We start from the raw sequence: 20,001 nt of genomic DNA on the forward strand, positions 1-20,001 counted from the left end.
AATAAATACAATTCAACCGAGCCCCCTTTTTCCAGTCCTCCTCCCCATCCTCCCCGCCCTACCTCCTTCCTCTCCCCACAGCACCTGTATATATGTTTGTGCAGATTCGTTTTACTTGTATGTATTTACTATTCTATTTATTTTGTTAGTGATGTGCATCTAGCTTTATTTCTATTTATTATGATGTCTTGGCACCTGTCCACATGTTTTGTTTTGTTGTCTGTCTCCCCCTTCTAGACTGTGAGCCCGTTGTTAGGTAGGGACTGTCTCTATATGTTGCCAACTTGTACTTCCCAAGCACTTAGTATGGTGCTCTGCACACAGTGAGCACTCAATAAATACGATTGAATGAATGAATTATTATTATTATTATTATTATTATTATTATTATTATTATTATCATTAGGTGGGGCAGTGAAATGAGGTGATAGCTAGAGGGGGCAGTGGGATCCTGACAGAGCTTTTCGGTGAGGGGAAAGAGGCTTGAGAGAGAACAATTAAAGATGGTGATGGAGTTGTCTATTATGTTGTTGTGGGCAGGGAACACATCTGCCAACACTGTTGTACTGTGCTCTCCCAAGCGCTTGGTACAGTACTCTGCACATAGTGCTCAATAAATAACATTGAGGATAATGATTGAGAACAGACAAGCCTCCACGTTGGGATCTTCAGAACGGACACCCTATGTGGAGGAGTTGGTTCTTGACTTGACACCTGTCCAAATGTTTTGTTTTGTTGTCTGTCTCCCCCTTCTAGACTGTGAGCCCATTGTTGGGTAGGGACCGTCTCTTCTCTATATGTTACCAACTTGTACTCCCAAGCACTTAGTACGGTGCTCTGCACACAGTAAGCGCTCAATAAATATGATTGAATGAATGAATGAATGAATGTGGGAAAGGGGTCAGCATCACTTGGATCTTTGATCTTTGTGCATTTGGTATTCATCCCACTCTTAACCCCATAGCATTTACGTACAACTCTATAAATTATATGTTGTAAATTATTTATAATAATAATAATAATAATAATGGCATTTGTTAAGTGCTTCCTATGTGCCAAGCACTGTTCTAAGCACTGGGGGAGATACAAGTTAATCAGGCTGTCCCACATGGGGCCCACAGTCTTAATCCCCATTTTACAGATGAGGGAACTGAGGCACAGAGAAGCGACTTGCCCGATGTCACACAGCTGACAAGTGGCGGAGCCGGGATTAGAACCCATGACCTCTGACTCCCAAGCCCGTGCTCTTTCCACTGAGCCACGCTGCTTCTCAGTGCTTGGGAGAGTACAGCATGGCATAATGGATACAGCCCGGGCCTGGGAGTTAGAAGGGTGTGGGTTCTAATCCTGGCTCCGCCTCTTGTCTGCTGTGGTACCTTGGGCAAGTCATTTTACTTCTCTGTGCCTCAGTTACCTCATATGTAAAATGGAGATAGGGACTGTGTCCAACCCAATTTGCTTGTATCCACCCCTGCGCTAATAGCAGTGTCTGGCACATTAGTAAGCGCTTAACAAATACCATAATTATTATGGTGATGATGATTATTACAATATAACAATAAACAGACACATTACCTGCCCACAACGAGCTCACAGTCAGACCTTAATATAAATAAAGGAGAGACAGACCTTAATATAAATAAATAAATTACAGATATATACGTAAGTGCTATGGGGGTGGGAGGGGGGATGAATAAAGGGAGAAAGTCAGGTCGATGCAGAAGGGAGTGGGAGAAGAAGAAAGGAGGGTTTAGTCAGGGAAGGCCTCTTGGAGGAGATGTGCCTTCAATAAGGCTTTGAAGCAGGGTTGAGTCATTGTCAGATATGAAGAGGGATATCTCTTCTCCCCCTCCTCCCCCTCCCCATCCCCCCCCCGCCTTACCTCCTTCCCCTCCCCACAGCACCTGTATATATGTTTGTACATATTTATTACTCTATTTATTTACTCTACTTGTCATATTCATTCTATTTATTTTATTTTGTTAATATGTTTTGTTTTGTTGTCTGTCTCCCCCTTCTAGACTGTGAACCCGCTGTTGGGTAGGGATCGTCTCTATATTTTGCCAACTTGTACTTCCCAAGTGCTTAGTACAGTATTCTGCACACAGTAAGCGCTCAATAAATACGATTGAATGAATGAATGAAAGGGAGAGCATTCCAGGCCAGAGGGAGGACGTGGGAGAGAAGTCGGCATTCAGATTGTTGAGATCGAGGTACAGTGAGTAGGTTGCCATTAGAGGAGCGAAGTGTGTGGGGTAGGTTGTAGTAGGAGAGTAATGAGATGAGGTAGGAGGGGGCAAGGTGATTGAGAACTTTAAAGCCAATGGTGAGGAGTTTTTGCTTGATGTGGAGGTGGATGGGCAACCACTAGAGTTTCTTGGGGAGTGGGGAAATAAGGCCTGAACCTTTTTGTAGAAATATGATCAGGGCAGCAGAGTGAAGCATGGACTGGAGTGGGGAGAGACAGGAAGCAGGAAGGTCAGCAAGGAGGTTGATGTAATAGTCAAGGTGGGATAGGATAAGTGCTTAGATTAACGTGGTAGCTGTTTGAATGGAGAGGAAGGTGGGGATTTTAGCAATGTTGTGAAGGTGGAACTGACAAGATGAAGGGATGGATTGAATGTGTGGGTTGAATGAGAAAGAGCAGTCAAGGATAACACCAAGGTTACAGGCTTGTGAGACAAGAATGGTTGTGTCGACTTCAGCGATGGGAAAGTTAGGTGGAGGACACGGTTTGGGTGGGAAGATAAGAAGGTCTATTGTAAACATATTAAGTTTGAGATAAAGGGAGGACATCCAGGTAGAGATATCTTGAAGGCAGGAGGAAATGCGAGACTGCAGAAAGGGAGAGAGATCAGGGCTGCAGATGTAGATTTGGGAATCAACTGCATAGAGGTAGTTGAAGCTTTGGGGAAGAATGAGTTTGCCAAGGGAGTGGGTACAGATGAAGAATGGAAGAGGACTCAGAACTGAACCCTGAGGGACACCCAAAGTTGGGGGTGGGATGCAGAAGAGGAGCCCACGAAAAAGATTGAGAATGAGCGGCCAGAAAGATAAAAGGAGAACCAGGAGAGGACGGTATCAGTGAAGCCGAGGTTGGATAATGCTTCCAGGAGAAGGGGGTGGTCCACAGTGTTGAAGGCAGCTGAGGGGTGGAGAGGGTTTAGGATGGAGTAGAGGCCATTGGATTTGGCAAGAAGGAGATCATTGGTGACCTTTGACGGTGGTTTCTGTGCAATGAAGGGACAGAAGCCAGATTCGAGAGGGTCAAGGAGAGAATTGCAGGAGAGGATCTTGAGGCAGTGGGCATAGGCAGACAACTGGCTCAAGGAGTTTGGAGAGGAAAGGTAGAAGGGAGATGGGGCGATAACTGGAGGGAGCTGTGGGGTCAAGGGACGATTTTTTTTAGAATGGGGGAGACATGACCGCGTTTTTGAAAGCAGCAGGAAAGAAGCCAATGGAGAGCGAACAGTTTAAGATAAAAGGGAGGGAAGAAGGGCGGGGGCGAGTGTTTTGATAAAGTGCGAAGGAATGAGGTCTGATGCGCAGGGGGAGGGGGTGGACTTAAAGAGAAGGCAGATCTCCTTTTGAGATACTGCTGGTGAAGATGGGAGAGTTGGAGGAGAGGAAGGATAGATTTTAGGGAGATCACGCCTGATAGTGTCAATTTTCTTAATCAAGTAGGTGGCCAGGTCATTAGGGGGAAGGGATGGGCGGGCCGGGGGGACAGGGAGTCTGAGGAGGCAGTTAAACGTCTGGAACAACTGACGAGGGAGATGGACATGGGTGTCAATAAGGATGGAGAAATGATTCTTCCGGCCAGAGGAGAGGGCAGAGTCAAAGCACGAAAGGAGAAACTCGAAATGGCCGAATCCGCCGAATCCAGGGTCCGGGATCGGAAATGCCGGACAAGAAGTCGTCCGGTGCCCAGGGGCAGATGGGCAGACGGGCAGACGGACAGGCGGGGGCGGCACTGGAGCATCAGCGCTCTAGCAGTAGCGCTCTAGCAGCAGCGTTGTAGCAGCAGTTTCCTCAGGCTGGAGACCCGGATTAGGAAAGTGCAGGTGCGGAGCTCTGCCTTATTTCCATATGATTTGCCTGCTATTTGTTCCCAGGCAAATGTTCGTAAATCCTTCCCCCCAGTGGAGTCGGACCAGTGTGTCCAGCTGCAGTCCTGCCCTGCCGCTAGGCAGGCGGAGTCCAAACTGTTGAGGGTCCCCCGCCGGCGAGGGAGGCAATGGGGAGTAGAACGGGGGTCTCTGGAGGGACAGCACATATACTAAAATTGGAATGATACAGAGAAGATTACCACTGCCCCTGCGCAAGGATGATACGCAAATTCGTGAAGTGTTCCATATTTTTTCCCTTCAAGGCCCTACTGAGAGCTCATCTCCTCCAGGAGGCCTTCCCAGACTGAGCCCCTTCCTTCCTCTCCCCCTCGTCATCCCCCACATCTTACCTCCTTCCCTTCCCCACAGCACCTGTATATATGTATATGTCTGTACATATTTATTACTCTATTTATTTATTTATTTTACTTGTACCTATCTATTCTATTTATTCTATTTTGTTAGTATGTTTGGTTTTGTTCTCTGTCTCACCCTTCTAGACTGTTGGGTAGGGACTGTCTCTATATGTTGCCAGCTTGTACTTCCCAAGTGCTTAGTACAGTGCTCTGCACACAGTAAGCGCTCAATAAATACGATTGATTGATTGATAGATTGACCCGGAATGGGGCGGGGCCGCAGGTGGGGCGAAGTAGCTCTCTTCCTCCCTTCAAAGCCCTACTGAGATCTCACCTCCTCCAGGAGGCCTTCCCAGACTGAGCCCCCTCCTTCCTCTCCCCCTCCCCATCCCCCCTCGCCTTACCTCCTTCCCCTCCCCACAGCACCTGTGTATATGTATTTATGTTTGTACGGATTTATTACTCTATTTTATTTGTACATACTTATTCTATTTATTTTAGTTTGTTAATATGTTTTGTTTTGTTGTCCGTCTCCCCCTTCTAGACTGTGAGCCCGCTGTTGGGTAGGGACCGTCTCTATATGTTGCCAACTTGTACTTCCCAAGCGCTTAGTACACTGCTCTGCACACAGGAAGCGCTCAATAAATACGATTGAATGAATGAATGAATGAATGAATGAATGAATGAGTAGGACACAGGGCGGGCACAGGGCGGGCCCGGGGCTACCGGCCGAGGAGAGGAGGAGGGGGCTACAGCAGTTGGGAGGGCAGCGGATCTCAGTCAATCGATCAATCGATCAATCGTATTTATTGAGCAGCATGGCAAGTGGATAGAGCACGGGCCTGGGAGTCAGAAGGTTACGGGTTCTAATCCCGACTCTGCCACTTGTCTGCTGTGTGGCGTTGGGCAAGTCACTTCACTTCTCTGGGCCTCAGTTACCTCATCTGTAAAATGGGGATTGACACTCCGTGGAACAGGGACTGTGTCCAGCACAATTTGCTTGTATCCACCCCAGCGCTTAGTACAGTGCCTGGCACATAGTAAGCGCTTAACAAATACCACAGTTATTATAATTACTATTATTTCGTGCAGAGCACTGCACTAAACGCTTGAGTACAATACAACATATTTAGCAGACATGCTCCCTGCCCGTAATGAGTTTACGATCTATATATGAATAAATAGAACGTGATATAATTTGAATTAATATGGGAAACAGCATGGCTTAGTGGCAAGCGCCCGGGCTTGGGAGTCAGAAGTCGTGGGTTCTAATCCAGACACCGTCACTTGTCTTTGGGCCAGTCGCTTCACTTCTCTGGGTTTCAGTGACCGCATCCATAAAATGGGGATTGAGACTGTGAGCCCCACGTGGGACAACCCTGATGACCTTGTGAAGTAGCATGGCTCATTGGAAAGAGTCAGAGGTCACGGGTTCTAATCCCGGCTCCGCCACTTATCGGCTGTGTGACTTTGGGCAAGTCACTTCACTTTTCTATGCCTCAGTCACCTCATTTGGAAAATGGGGATTAAGATTGTGAGCCACACGTGGGACAACCTGATTACCTTGTATCTCCCCCCAGCGCTTAGAACAGTGCTTGGCACATACAGTAAGCGCTTAGCAAATACCGTCACTATTATTTATTCTTATTATTATTAGACTCAGGTGGAAAGGGCTCGTGCCGGGGTTCTCCTCCGCAGGGCTGAGCCCCGGCCGCCCCCCGTAAGCTCATTCATTCATTCATTCATTCATTCATTCATTCAATCGTATTTATTGAGCGCTTACTGTGTGCAGAGCACTGTACTAAACGCTTGGGAAGTACAAGTTGGCAACATATAGAGACGGTCCCTACCCAACAGCGGGCTCACAGTCTAAAAGGGGGAGATGGACAACAAAACAAAACATATTAACAAGATAAAATAAATAGAATAAATATGTACAAGTAAAATAGAGTAATAAATATGTACAAACATATATACAGGTGCTGTGGGGAGGGGAAGGAGGTAAGGCTGGGGGATGAGGAGGGGGAGAGGAAGGAGGGGGCTCAGTCTGGGAAGGCCTCCTGGAGGAGGTGAGTTCTCAGGAGGGCCTTGAAGGGAGGAAGAGAGCGAGCTTGGCGGATGGGCGGAGGGACGGCATTTCAGGCCAGGGGGAGGACGTGGGCCGGGGGTCGCCGGCGGGACAGGCGAAAACGAGGCACGGTGAGGAGATTAGCGGCAGAGGAGCGGAGGGTGCGGGCTGGGCTGGAGAAGGACAGAAGGGAGGTGAGGTAGGAGGGGGCGAGGTGATGGACAGCCTTGAAGCCCAGGGTGAGGAGTTTTTGCCTGATGCGTAGGTCTTTTAGACTGTGAGCCCACTGTTGGGTAGGGACTGTCTCTATATGTTGCCAACTTGCACTTCCCAAGCGCTTAGTACAGTGCTCTGCACACAGTAAGCGCTCAATAAATGCGATTGATTGATTGATTGGTAGCCACTGGAGATTTTGAGGTATTTTAACAAATACCATCATTATTACTCCAGCGCTTAGAACGGTGGTTGGCACATAGTAAACGCTTAGCGAATACCGTCACTGTTATTATTCTTCTTATTATTAGACTCAGGTGGAAAGGGGCTCGTGCCGGGGTTCTCCTCCGCAGGGCTGAGGCCCGGCAAGCCCAGGGGCGGCTCCCCCTGGGCCCGAGGAGGGAGGACGAGGAGGGAGCCGGGGCGACGAGGGAAGAAGTTTCTATTTATTTTCTTTTGTTAATATGTTTTGTTCTCTGTCTCCCCCTTCTAGACTGTGAGCCCACTGTTGGGTAGGGACTGTCTCTATATGTTGCCAACTTGTACTTCCCAAGCGCTTAGTACAGTGCTCTGCACACAGTAAGCGCTCAATAAATACGATTGAATGAAAGAAGAAGCCCCGCCCGCTCGGGCCCGGGAGGGAAAGGTAGGTAAGTAGGTAGGTAGGTAGGTAGGTAAGCCCCACCTTTCCTTGGGGGAGCCCCCCGGCCCGCCCCCCGTCCCCGCCCCCTTGGTGCCTCCGCCCCCGCCCCCGGGCCTAGTGGCGGCGGGCCGGGCCGGGCCCCCGCAGTCCGCCACGGTCCGAGCGGTCGCCTGGGCCCCGTCCCCCCTCCGCCGCACGGTCCCCGGGCTCCCTCCCCGCCTTTGCCCGCCCAGGGGTCCCAGGGGTCCCGGGGGGCCCCGGCGCACACTCAGCACCCGGGACGCCAAGATGAATTCCCTGTTCAGGAAGAAGAACAAAGGCAAATACAGCCCCAGCGGGCAGACCAAGAGGTGAGAGGACCCCCAGCCCGGGGGCGGCCGGTGGGGACCCCCGGGGGGCGCCAGGGCAAGGGGAGCCGGGCCCGCCCCGCCCTCGGAGCCAGGTGAGCCCACCTGCCTCCACCTGGAAGCCCGCCGGGCCCGGGGACGGGTGACAACCCCCCCCCCCCCCACCCGGCCCCAGGCTGGAGACATTCATGGGTCTGCCCCTCGTGGGTGTGGCTGCTCCCCCCCCAAAAAAAAAGCCCTTTCTCAATCAATCAATCGTATTTATTGAGCGCTTACTGTGTGCAGAGCACTGTACTAAGCGCTTGGGAAGTCCAAGTTGGCAACATATACAGTCCCTACCCAACAGTGGGCTCACCCCTGTCCCTGCACAGCCCCCTCCCGCAGAACTCCCCTTCCTTCCTCTCCCCCTCGTCCCCCTCTCCATCCCCCCATCTCACCTCCTTCCCTTCCCCACAGCACCTGTATATATGTATAATATGTTTGTACATATTTATTACTCATTTATTTTACTTGTACATATCTATTCTATTTATTATATTTTGTTAGTATGTTTGGTTTTGTTCTCTGTCTCCCCCTTTTAGACTGTGAGCCCACTGTTGGGTAGGGACTGTCTCTATGTGTTGCCAATTTGGACTTCCCAAGCGCTTAGTACAGTGCTCTGCACACAGTAAGCGCTCAATAAATACGATTGATGATGATGATTTATTTTACTTGTACGTATCTATTCTATTTATTTTATTTTGTTAGTATGTTTGGTTTTGCTGTCTATCTCCCCCTTTTAGGCTGTGAGCCCACTGTTGGGTAGGGACTGTCTCTATGTGTTGCCAACTTGTACTTCCCAAGCGCTTAGTACAGTGCTCTGCACACAGTAAGCGCTCAATAAATACGATTGATGATGATGAGAACTCCCACCACCTTCCTCTTAGTCCCCCCAGAGCTCCCTTGCCAAGCCCGGGTCCGGCCCTTCTGGGCCCAGCCCCGAAACTGTCAAGACCTCATTAGTGTTGATTTAAAGGGAAATAACATGTCTCGATGTGTTGGGATGAGAGCGGCGGCGGTGGCAGCGGCCCACGTTTGTGTGATAAACACGGGATGAGGTGTCCAGTAATGACCGGTTGTGCGGGAGGGGAGCCCTTGGGGAGAGATGAGAAGCAGCGTGGCTCAGTGGAAAGAGCCCGGGTTTGGGAGTCAGAGGTCGTGGGTTCTAATCCCGGCTCCGCCACATGTCCTTGGGCAAGTCACTTAACTTCTCCGAGCCTCAGTTCCCTCATCTGTAAAATGGGGATTAAGACTGTGAGCCCCACATGGGACAACTTGATCACCTTGTATCCCCCCAGTGCTTAGAACAGTGTTCCGCACATAGTAAGGGCTTAATAAATGCCATCATTATTTTATGGGCCGGCGGTCAGGCCCCGCGGCGGGAGCCTCCTCCCCCGGCCGTGGGCACGGAGAGTGACCGCCCCAGCTGCCAGCCTCGGGCTCCGGTCCTGAGCCGTCCTAATAATAATAATGGTATTTGTTAAGCGCTTCCTATGTGCAAAGCCCTGTTCTAAGCGCTGGGGAGGTTACAAGGTGATCAGGTTGTCCCACGGGGGGCTCACAGTTTGAATCCCCATTTCACAGATGAGGTAACCGAGGCACAGAGCAGTTAAGTGACTTGCCCAAGGTCACACAGCCGGTAAGTGGCGGAGCCGGGATTAAAACCCTTGATGTCCGACTCCCAAGCCCGTGCTCTTTCCACGGAGCCACGCTGCTTCTCTAGGCAGGGTTGGCTCCCAGAGAGGGGTGGGGCTGGAGCTGGGCTGGTTGACCTGGCTTCCCCTGCCTCCCCCCTGGCTCCGGGAGTCCGGAGTTGTTGGGGCCGGTGGGGCGTGGTGGAGGGGGACCACAGTGTTCCTGAGGCCGGTGGGCCCAGGGCCAGAGGAAGAGGAAGAACTCTCCCTTTATTGGCATGTTCAGAAATTGAGGCTTGGGACAGTTGTGTAATCTCTGAAGTTTGGACCATTTCTAGAGTAGAGTTATGTTCCAGTGTTCCAGGCTGTTCCAGGCCCTCCCTCTTCACCATTCTCCCCTTTTTCCTCTCCTCCTTCACTGTCTCTGGCTCCCTGCCCACCCCCCGACTGTTTGATTTATTCAGTTGTATTTATTGAGGCTTACTGTGTGCAGACCACTGTACTAAGCGCTTGGAAAGTACAAGTCAGCAATAGAGACAATCCCTGCCCACACAGACTTACAGTCTAGTGGGGGCAGACAGACCTCAAAACAAGTAAACAGGAATCAAAATAAATAAATAGAATTCTTCCCTGTAGACTCAGGGTCTCACAAATCGGAGCTGAAGACCAGCCCTGTGCCCTGGGGCTGTCTTCACCCCCACTCTTCCCTCCTTCACTGTTTGAGAGCAGAGATAGCTGTGGCAGAGTTGTGGGGAGAAACATACCACTGGTGAAGGGGGGAAAGGCTGACTGGGGCCTTCGCTGACTGACTTTGTTCCTGGAGAGACCAATCAATCAATCAATCATATTTATTGAGCACTTACTATGTGCAGAGCACTGTACTAAGCGCTTGGGAAGTACAAATTGGCCACATATAGAGACAGTCCCTACCCAACATTGGGCTCACAGTCTAAAAGGGGGAGACAGAGAAAAAAAAAACCAAACATACTAACGAAATAAAATAAATAGAATAGATATGTATAAGTAAAATAAATAAATAAATAGAGTAATAAATATGTACAAACATATATACAGGTGCTGTGGGGAAGGGAAGGAGGTAAGATGGGGGGGAGACCAATTGCCCTGGGGTGTATAATAGGTGGTCAATCAACTGATCAATTGGTAGTATTGACTGAGCACCCTGGGAGGGCGAGGTGCATCAGCACAACCACTTAGGGTGGTGGTGCAGAAGCAGTGAGGTGCACACCCCTGCCCTCTTGGAGCCTACTGTCTTGTTGGAGAGATGGAGACACACAAGTTCCTGAGGGACAGTGGGAGTGGGAGGAAGGGCCAGGAGGCAATGGGAAGCAGTGCTGGTGGGTCAGGATGAAATGGCTGAGTCAGTAATTGAAAGTACAAACTAATAAATATACAAATAAATACAAATACGCAAGGGTGTGTAAGAAGAGAGGAGAGTGAGTCCTGTTTTCTTTCTGCTTCAGGACCTGATCAGAAATTCCATCCCAGCCTCTGATCTTCGGAGAAGCCCTAGGGAGGCCAGGTCCTGCCTCTCCCTATCCCCAGGTTGGGTGTAGGGGCTTTTTGGAGTTCCCAGGAATAACTGAAATGCCCCACCTGTTTGCTTCCAGGTGGGAGAAAATATCCCCTTCCCTCCTGTTTGGGGCCAAGAGGCCCTACTGAGGGGAGTGAATCAGATCGGACGCAGGGATGGAACACTTTGGAAGGGGTTTGGGAACCCCCTACCCACACTTGGGAGTATTTTCAAGTTGACCACTTTCCCGGGAGCCTTCAGAGATGAGGGGAATGCGGAGCCAGTGGCTCCCAGAGTTTTCATTTTATCTTGATCTTGGGGCGGGGCAGTTGAGGGCAGAGAAGAGAGCAGGGCGGCCTCCTGTTCCACTTATTTCAAGGCTGAGGCTCTGGCAATCAGGGAGCGGTGCCCCATTTCTGAGAGGGGTAAATTGAGGCCATGAGTTGGGATGAGATACCCTGGAGGAGAGCAGGAAACTCCTGCTTCGGGAGGGGAGCGACTAGTGAGTTGGGCAATTAGTTGTCCGGTTTTATTCTGGACGGTCTGGTTTTCAGCTAGTCTGCCCCTGTTTGATACTGGGGAGCAGGGTAGAAGGGATTTCTCTGGTGCTATACTGGATGGTCTGCTTTTCAACTCTTCTGCCCCTCTCTGGTACTGGGTGGGTCGGGGTGGGGGGGAATGGGTCAGGGAACAACACGAGGGTTTCAGATGGGCTTGTGCTTACGGACCAAATTTTCAGGGCTCCTGCTTTTGCCTGCCCACCTCCCCACCCTCCCAAAATGTCTCTGCCTTTCCAGCTCCCCAGCCTTCCTGTGGCAGGGCTGGGGGTGGGAAGGAAGCCAGACTGGCAGGTGGGTGTGAAACACGCCCACACACGCTCTTGTTCTCTCTTTTTCTCTCTCTCTCTCTTTTCTCTCTCTCTCTCTCTCTCTCTCTCACACACACACACACACACACGAGCGCACACCCTCGTACTCACATTCTTTCTTACAGTCAAGTCTTGCTGTCTCACACATACTCGTGTTCTCTCTGACGAGATTTGCTCTCTCTCTCTCGCTCTCTCTCACACACATACACACTCTCAGGCTTTCCCACCCCCGCCTATGAAGTTACTCATAATCATGCTAAGCTGAAGTTCACACACTCTTGCTGAAATTTTAAATAATCTTGATAATAATAGTCTTGTAGCCCCGACGGTGCCCAGATGCCTGGGGCAGTGTAGGGTGGGAGAGAGCCCTGTCAGGGTGGGGCAGGAGAGCCCAGCTACCTTGGGCCGGCCCTGTTCCGGAGGGGGGGGGGGGGGGCCCACGGGGTCTTGGGTTCGGATTCCGAAGGGAACTGGCTCCTCCAGTAGCACCAGGTGGTTCTGGAGATTGGACTGGGGATGATGAGGGGAGGGAGGCTCGGGTTGGGCCTCGGAGGCTGAAGGCAGGCGGGGGGTGGGTGGTAGGCTGAGACTGTGGCCTGTTGATCTAGAAATGACCTAGGAACCGTGAATTGGTTTCTTGCCAGAGACAGGGTGAGCTGTTAGAGGAAAAACTATCAGGAGGCATGGGGTATCTGGGTGCCCAGTGGCCAGGACCCTACCCTGGCCAGCTGAGACCCCGGTGGGGTGGAAGAGTGGTGGCTGCCAAAGGCAGAAGGCTGGGGTAAGTGGGGTGGCCATGCCGTACCCCCCAAGGCCCCTCCAGATGTCAGAAGGAGGTGGGTCGGGGGAGGGGCCCGGGGATCCAGGACGAGTTTCGGGTTCTCTGGGCGGATGCCGACGGGGATTAGGGGCAACTATCCAGCCCCTCCCTCTTCCGGCAGGGCCGCTCCGACAACTCGCCACCCCCCTGCCTGCCTCAGCCTGCTGGGCCACAGGAGCCGCCCAGAAACCCTCTAACAACCGTGCGCCACCCCTCTCACATGGAACGCCCAGACCCCAGCTGGGGCGGCCAGCCCCCTGCCTCCGTGCCCTGCTGGCCCGGCTGCCTTTTTCTTGCTTCTGCCTTCCAGACTCCGGCCTCTGCACCGACTGGCCCTACCCCCTGGCTCCTGGCCTCTGCCCTCCCCCAGGCTCCAGTCCCTGGCATCTGCACTGGCTGATCCTGACCTCTGACCCCCTTCCCCCCCAAGGCCCCAGAAAACCAGCTTCTAACCGAGCCTCTGCATGGACCATCTCTGGCGCCATCTCAAGGCCTCCAGAGGGACCTAGCTCTCTTCCTCCCTTCAAAGCCCTACTGAGAGCTCACCTCCTCCAGGTGGCCTTCCCAGACTGAGCCCCCCCTTTTCCTCTCTTCCTCCCCTCCCCATCAGCCCCCCCGCCCTACCCCCTTCCCCTCCCCACAGCACTTGTGTATATTTGTACATATTTATTACTGTATTTTATTAATGATGTGTACATAGCTAAAATTCTATTTATTCTGATGGTATTGACACCTGTCTACTTATTTTGTTGTCTGTCTCCCCCTTCTAGACTGTGAGCTCATTGTTGGGTAGGGATCGTCTTTATATGTTCCCAATTTGTACTTCCCAAGTGCTTAGTACAGTGCTCTGCACACAGTAAGCACTCAATAAATACAATTGAATGAATGAATGACCTCGTCCTCACCCCAGTCCGAGGCTGAGAGGATGGGGGGTCTGGGATGAGCATTTCTGCCTTTGCCCAGAGGAATCTAAATGCCTGTTGATGACAGAACTGGTTACCCGGGTGCTTCCTTGGGGGCCCACCAGAGTCTGGAGTTGTCAGGGGTCAGAGGTCAAGGGGTCAGTGAAGATGCCAAACAACTGTGTTTGCCTCTTGGCCATTCCTGAAATATCACACCCCCCTGGGGTCACATAGACACACACAAGAAGTTTCTAGGCAAACTCTCTGATCTGGAGAGAACATCTGGGGACCCATGACCCCAACATCTCACTCCAGATCCACGGTACCCCACCCCCAATCTTGGTGAACTCAGACACCGTGTCTGAACTACACAATTTGGCAGCCACAACTGTGGTGGAGGGAGGTGGACATTGGAGACAGAATCACTGGCCCCTTGGGTGTCTGGGGCCAGTCTGTACCAGACAGGGGACAGATCAGCAGGACACTGGCCAGGGCACCGTGTGATGAACCTGGACAACCAGCCATCCTACTTGTGTCTTCTGAGGTCATATGGGGTCCTTGGGCACTCGGGGAAAGGACTAGGGGTCATGGCAAGGAGAATAAAGGGGCAGAAATACTTTGCCACTAGTTGAAACCCTTTGCTTTTGGACGGGGAATAATAATAATAATAATAATAATAATAATAATAATAATGGCATTTATTAAGCGCTTATTATGTTCAAAGCACTGTTCTAAGCGCTATTAAGCGCTGTTTATTTATTTTACTTGTACATATCTATTCTATTTTATTTTGTTAATATGTTTGGTTTTGTTCTGTGTCTCCCCCTTCTAGACTGAGCGTCCACTGTTGGGTAGGGACTGTCTCTATCTGTTGCCAACTTGTACTTCCCAAGCACTTAGTACAGTGCTCTGCACACAGTAAGCACTCAATAAATACGACTGATTGATTGGGGAGGTTACAAGGTGATCAGGTTGTCCCATGGGGGGCTCACAGTCTTAACCCTCATTTTACAGATGAGGTAGTTGAGGCACAGAGAAGTTCAATGTCTTGCCCAAAGTCACACAGCTGACAATGTGTTATGGGCTCCCTGGTGAATCTTCCCAAGCATTCAGGACGATGCCTTATGCCCAGGGGTCGCTCAGTCCAGCACCCTGTGCCCAAGGGGCACTCAGGATGGACCATTCCTATTGTGACTAGGAGCAGAAGTGATTGAGGGAGAGATGTGGAGTGGGGTCTCAAGGGGGTTCCTGAAATGGAGCCACCCCAAAGAATGCCTGCACAGGTAGAATGTGGAAGCTGCTGTTTGCCCCCTCTCAACCTGTCCCACCCTCCAGCTGCAGAGGAGTAGGCCTGAGGCATGTGCTGGACTCCTCCCTGTGGCAATGACCAGAGTTGAAGATGAGTGTATCAACCTCTGGTGAGAGACTCCGGGGCTGGTGAGGGGAGCGGGGCTTCTGGCCTCACTGTCTCTCCCCATCTTGGAAAAACAGGACTCTGTTGCTACTCCTTACCTCCTGCTCTGCGACTTTGGCCAAGCCCTTTAACTTCTCTGTGCCTCAGTTTCCTCATGTCAAATGGGGTTCAATTTCTGTTTGCCCTCCCCCTTGGACTGTGAGCCCCGTGTAGCTGTTGCTACTAAATTAGCCACACGGCCCAGTGGAGGGAGTGTGGGCTTGGGTGCCTGGAGACCTAGGTTCCAGCCCCGGCATTGCCCCTGGCCTGCAGGAATGCCTCGGCCAAGGCGCTGAGCCCCTCTGGGCCTCAGTTTCCTCTTCTGTAGGTTGGAGGACAGCTTTCTGCTCTCCCTTCCTCTCACAGTGGGAGACCATCCCAGTGGGGGGACAGGGAGAGGGTCCAGGAGGATTATCCTGTACTGGCTATCCTGGCTCTCAGCGTGAGTTCTTTATGAGTACCATTCTTGCTCACATCATACTCAAACAATGAATGGTGGTTTGGTGGTGACACAGCAGATCACACATGGTAAAGTGACCTTCCTTGACCTTACCCCCTTTTTAACCCTGGCCCCTGCCCCAACCCCCATCCTAGCCTTGACCTGGCTGGTGGTCAGCTGACTTTGATTTTTGACATTACTGGAGAAGTTGCCACCCTGACTTTTGATGCCTGATTGTAGTGTTGTGCCGTTCTCCTGTGGCCTGTGACCTGCGGACCCCCCCACCCCCACCCCGCGAAAAAGGGACTGGGGAAGCATTTATAGAAGCAGTATGGACCATTGGATAAAGCATTGTCCTGGGAGTTAGAAGGACCTGGGTTCTAATCCCAGCCCTGCCACTTGTCTGCGGTGTGACCTTGGGCAGGTCATTTCACTTCTCTGTGCCTCAGTTATCTATAAAACTGTGAGCCTAATGTGGGACAGGCGCTGTGTCCAACCTGATCAGCTTGTATCTTAGTACAGTGCCTGGCGCATAGTAAGCACTTAACAAATGCCATAAAAAATGGGGGCGTTGGTGTGGGTGAATCACTTAGTACAGTGCTCTGCACACAGTAAGCGCTCAATAAATATGATTGAATGAATCCAAACTGCCCCGCTGCACAGGGCCCTTGATGGCCCCTAATTTCCGTCATCCCAATCCCTCTCCTGCCAGGTCCAGCTGCTTCCTGCTGTCCCTTGGGGGCTCCAGGGGACTGTGGGCTGGCTGCTCAGTCTTCCCTTGGAATTCTCGATCATATCCCCTGGCCTGTGTCTCTCCAGCCCAGATCTGGTTTGACACGGGACCCGGGGAAAGAGGAGGAGGTGGGACATCTGGAACTTCCCTGTGAGAAGCAGCTGCTCTCTCCATCCATCTGTCCGTCCTTCATCATCATCATCAATCGTATTTATTGAGCGCTTACTGTGTGCAGAGCACTGTACTAAGTGCTTGGGATGTCCATCCATCTATCCGTCTGTCTGTTGGTTTGGCAGAATCTGATTGTATAGTTTCCATTCTCTGTGGCTTCAGAAGGAGTGAAAGGAGAAAGGTTACGGAGGCAAATGGCTCATCTGGGCTTAAGTTTGGGTGCTGACCTGCTTGGGCAATCAGTCAGTGGTATTGATTGAGGGTTTACTGTACTCAGAGCACTGTACTGAGCTCTTGAACTACCTTGGGGTGGAGGGGGGGGGTGGGGTCTTTGGGCTAGGGAGTCTGCTGGCAAGAGGGTCCCAGGAGTTTGCAGGTCAAAGGTGAGAAGCAGCGTGGCTCAGTGGAAAGATCACGGGCTTTGGAGTCAGAGGTCATGGATTCAAATCCCGGCTCCACCAATTGTCAGCTGTGTGATCAAGTCACTTAACTTCTCTGGGCCTCAGTTCCCTCATCTGTAAAATGGGGATTAAGACTGTGAGCCCTCCGTGGGACAACCTGATCATCTTGTAACCTCCCCAGTGCTTAGAACAGTGCTTTGCACATAGTAAGCACTTAATAAATGCCATTATTAAAGGTCCGAAGCACCGATTAACTTTCCGATATGCTGTCTCACCCTTCCACCTCCCCAAACAAAGGTCAAATGGAAATGTTGGACTATCCATCAGTCCACTGGTGCCAGATTTCTCCTCCCTCGCTCTTGGGGCAGGGGGCTTCAGCTTTCTCCTGGGCCTGCTGAAGGGACTATTGGCTTGGGGTGGGGGCTTCTGGGGTTTGTTCCCTGCCGGGTTTGGGTGATGCTTGGGGTTCCTGGCCCCCCTCTAGACTATATGTGAGCTTGTTATGGGCAGGGACCGTGTCTGTTTGTTGTATTAGTACAGTTCTTTGCACACAGTAAGTGCTGAATAAATACGAATGAATGAATGAGTGAATGAATAAGCTCTTTGTGGCCAGGGAACATATCATCTCCCAGCTTGTACTCTCCCAAGAGCTTCATACAGTGCTCTGCACAAATTAAGTGCTCAGTAAGTACCATTGATTGATTGATTGAGACCCCCCAGGGGTGGATGCCAAAAAAGACTCTGTTTATGGATCACCAGGATCCTCCACTCTGGTTCAGGAAGCTGGAGGGAAAGCGCCTGGGTTCTGCCCCAGGCCTCTGGGAATTTGAATGAGTCACTTTGGCGCTCCGTCAATAGCATGGAAATAATAATAATAATGGTATTTGTTGAGCGCTTACTATGTGCCAAGCACTGTTCTAAGCACTGGGGTAATAATAATAATAATAATAATGATGGCATTTATTAAGCACTTACTGTGTGCAAAGCACTGTTCTAAGCGCTGGGGAGGTTACAAGGCAATCAGGTTGTCCCACAGAGGGCTCACAGTCTTCATCCCCATTGTACAGATGAGGGAACGGAGGCACAGAGAAGTGAAGTGACATGCCCAAAGTCACACAGCTGACAATTGGCAGAGCCGGGATTCGAACCCATGACCTCTGACTCCAAAACCCGGGCTCTTTCCACTGAGCCACGCTGCTTCTCTATAGTCTTAATCCCCATTTTACAGATGAGGTAACTGAAGCCCAGAGAAGTTAAGTGACTTGCCCAAAGTCACAAGTTGGCGGAGTCAGGATTTGAACCCATGATCTCTGACTCCAAAGCCCGTGTTCTTTCCACTGAGCTGCGCTTTCCAGATGAAGGGTGGGGGCAAGAGGCTGGGGGGCATTCAATCAATCCATCATATTTACTGAGCACTTCCTGTTTGTACAGCACTGTAATAATAATAATAATGGTATTTTTTAAATGCTTACTTTGTGCAAAGCCCTGTTCTAAGCACTGTACTAAGTGCTTGGGAGAGTATACTATAACGGAGTTAGTAGACTCAAGGAGCTTACAGTCCAGAGGGAAAGACAGACATTAAAGTAAATTATGGGTATTTAAGTGCTGTGGAGCTGAAGGTGGGCTGAAGAAAGGGTACCAATCTAAGGGCAAGGGAGAAGGAATAGGGGAAATGAGAGCTTAGTTGTTGTTTTTTGTAGGATTTATTAAGTATTCACCATGTGCCTGGCAGTGTACAAAATGCTGAGGTCAATACTAGCTAATCAGGTTGGACAGATTATAAGAGCTATTTTAAGAAATCTGTTCATTCATTCTTTCAGTCGTATTTATTGATTATTATAATGGCATTTGTTAAGCACTTACTATGTGCAAAGCGCTGTTCTAAGCGCTGGGGGGATACAAGGTAATCAGGTTGTGCCACGTGGGGCTCACAGTCTTAATCCCCATTTTACAGATGAGGTAACTGAGGCACAGAGAAGTTAAATGACTTGCCCAAAGTCACACAGCTAGTAAGTGGCAGAGCTGGGATTAGAACCCATGACCACAAAATGCTTCTAAGAGTGCAGGACTGGGAGCTGGGTGACTGGGTTCTAGTCCCTGATCCACTGGGTGACCTTGGGCAAGTCACTTAACCTCTCTGGGCCTCCATTTCCTCCCCTTTAGAACAGGGATTATAGGCAAACAGCCTGGGAATGGGAAATTAGGATGCTAGGGTCCTAGCTCCGAGCCAGCTCTGACGCTGACCTGTCCCATGTGACCTCAGCGTGGGGGACCTCACTTAAGCGACCTCACTTAAGCCCATTTTACAGAGGAGGAAAATGGTTAAGAAAATAGGCTAAGGCATATGCTCTCCCTCCCTCACAGAGTGAGAGTCCTGGGTCAGGGAGAGTTTCTCCTGGATCCACCCCAGCATTGGACACAGTGCTTAGCACTTACCATAATCAAGCATATGCTGGGACTCTCAAAATTAAAAAGCCATTTTGAGGTGATCTAGTTAAAGGAACCATGGTGATGAAGGTGCAAAGCAAAAGACCTTCCCCTCTGTGCCCCCCACCCCGGGTTTTTAATCCATTCCAGTTCCCTGTCAGAGGGGGAGAGCGAGGCCAGAGACTTGGTATTTGTTAAGCTCTTGCTATGGGCCACACACCATACAAGCAGGCCAGACACTGTCCCTGCCCTAAACGGGGCTCACAGTCCAAGGGGGAGGGTGAGCAAAAATTGAACCCCATGTGACATGAGGAAACTGAGGCACAGAGAAGTTAAAGGGCTTGGCCAAAGCCACAGAGCAGGTAAGTGGCGGAGGATTATGATAATAATAATGGCATTTATTAAGTGCTTACTATGTGCAAAGCACTGTTCTGAGCTCTGGGGAGGTTACAAGGTGATCAGGTTGTCCCACATGGGGCTCACAGTCTTCATCCCCATTTTACAGATGAGGGAACTGAGGCGCAGAGAAGTTAAGTGACTTTCCCAAAGTCACACAGCTGACAGTTGGCGGAGCCGGGATTTGAACCCCTGACCTCTGCCTCCAAAGCCCAGGCTCTTTCCACTGAGCCACGCTGCTTCTCCAGGCCCTTGACTTTGATCCCGGGCCCTTGACTTTGAGGCCTGTGCTCTTTCCACTAGGTCTTGCTGCTCTGTCCCTCTGCCCAGGGTCCGTGCCCAGCGGTGCACTGCCCAGGCCAGGTGGGATGGAGCGCCATGGTGCCGCTGCCCGCCCTCCTCCGGCTCCCAGTCTCCCCGGCCAGTCCTGGGGAGACTAGAAGGGGGACGG

At 51.0% G+C, this 20,001-nt stretch overlaps 1 protein-coding gene and 1 non-coding gene across 2 annotated transcripts in view; both read left to right on the forward strand.

Annotated features, from left to right (window-relative positions):
• Positions 1 to 4,255: 4,255 nt before the first annotated feature.
• LOC119943129 lies at positions 4,256 to 4,362 on the forward strand. Its single transcript, XR_005455607.1, has one exon. It is a non-coding gene; the product is annotated as a U6 spliceosomal RNA (small nuclear RNA).
• A 3,211-nt stretch (positions 4,363 to 7,573) lies between these two features.
• Positions 7,574 to 20,001, forward strand: part of PPL (periplakin) — a 46,025-nt gene continuing 33,597 nt past the window's right edge. Inside the window, exon 1 of the mRNA XM_038762269.1 lies at positions 7,574 to 7,739. Coding sequence (XP_038618197.1) covers positions 7,678 to 7,739 — 62 coding nt within the window. The 5' untranslated portion in view covers positions 7,574 to 7,677. The remainder of the gene's footprint in view (positions 7,740 to 20,001) is intronic.

The sequence above is a fragment of the Tachyglossus aculeatus genome, chromosome 21, assembly GCF_015852505.1.
Source record: "Tachyglossus aculeatus isolate mTacAcu1 chromosome 21, mTacAcu1.pri, whole genome shotgun sequence".
Classification (NCBI taxonomy): domain Eukaryota; kingdom Metazoa; phylum Chordata; class Mammalia; order Monotremata; family Tachyglossidae; genus Tachyglossus; species Tachyglossus aculeatus.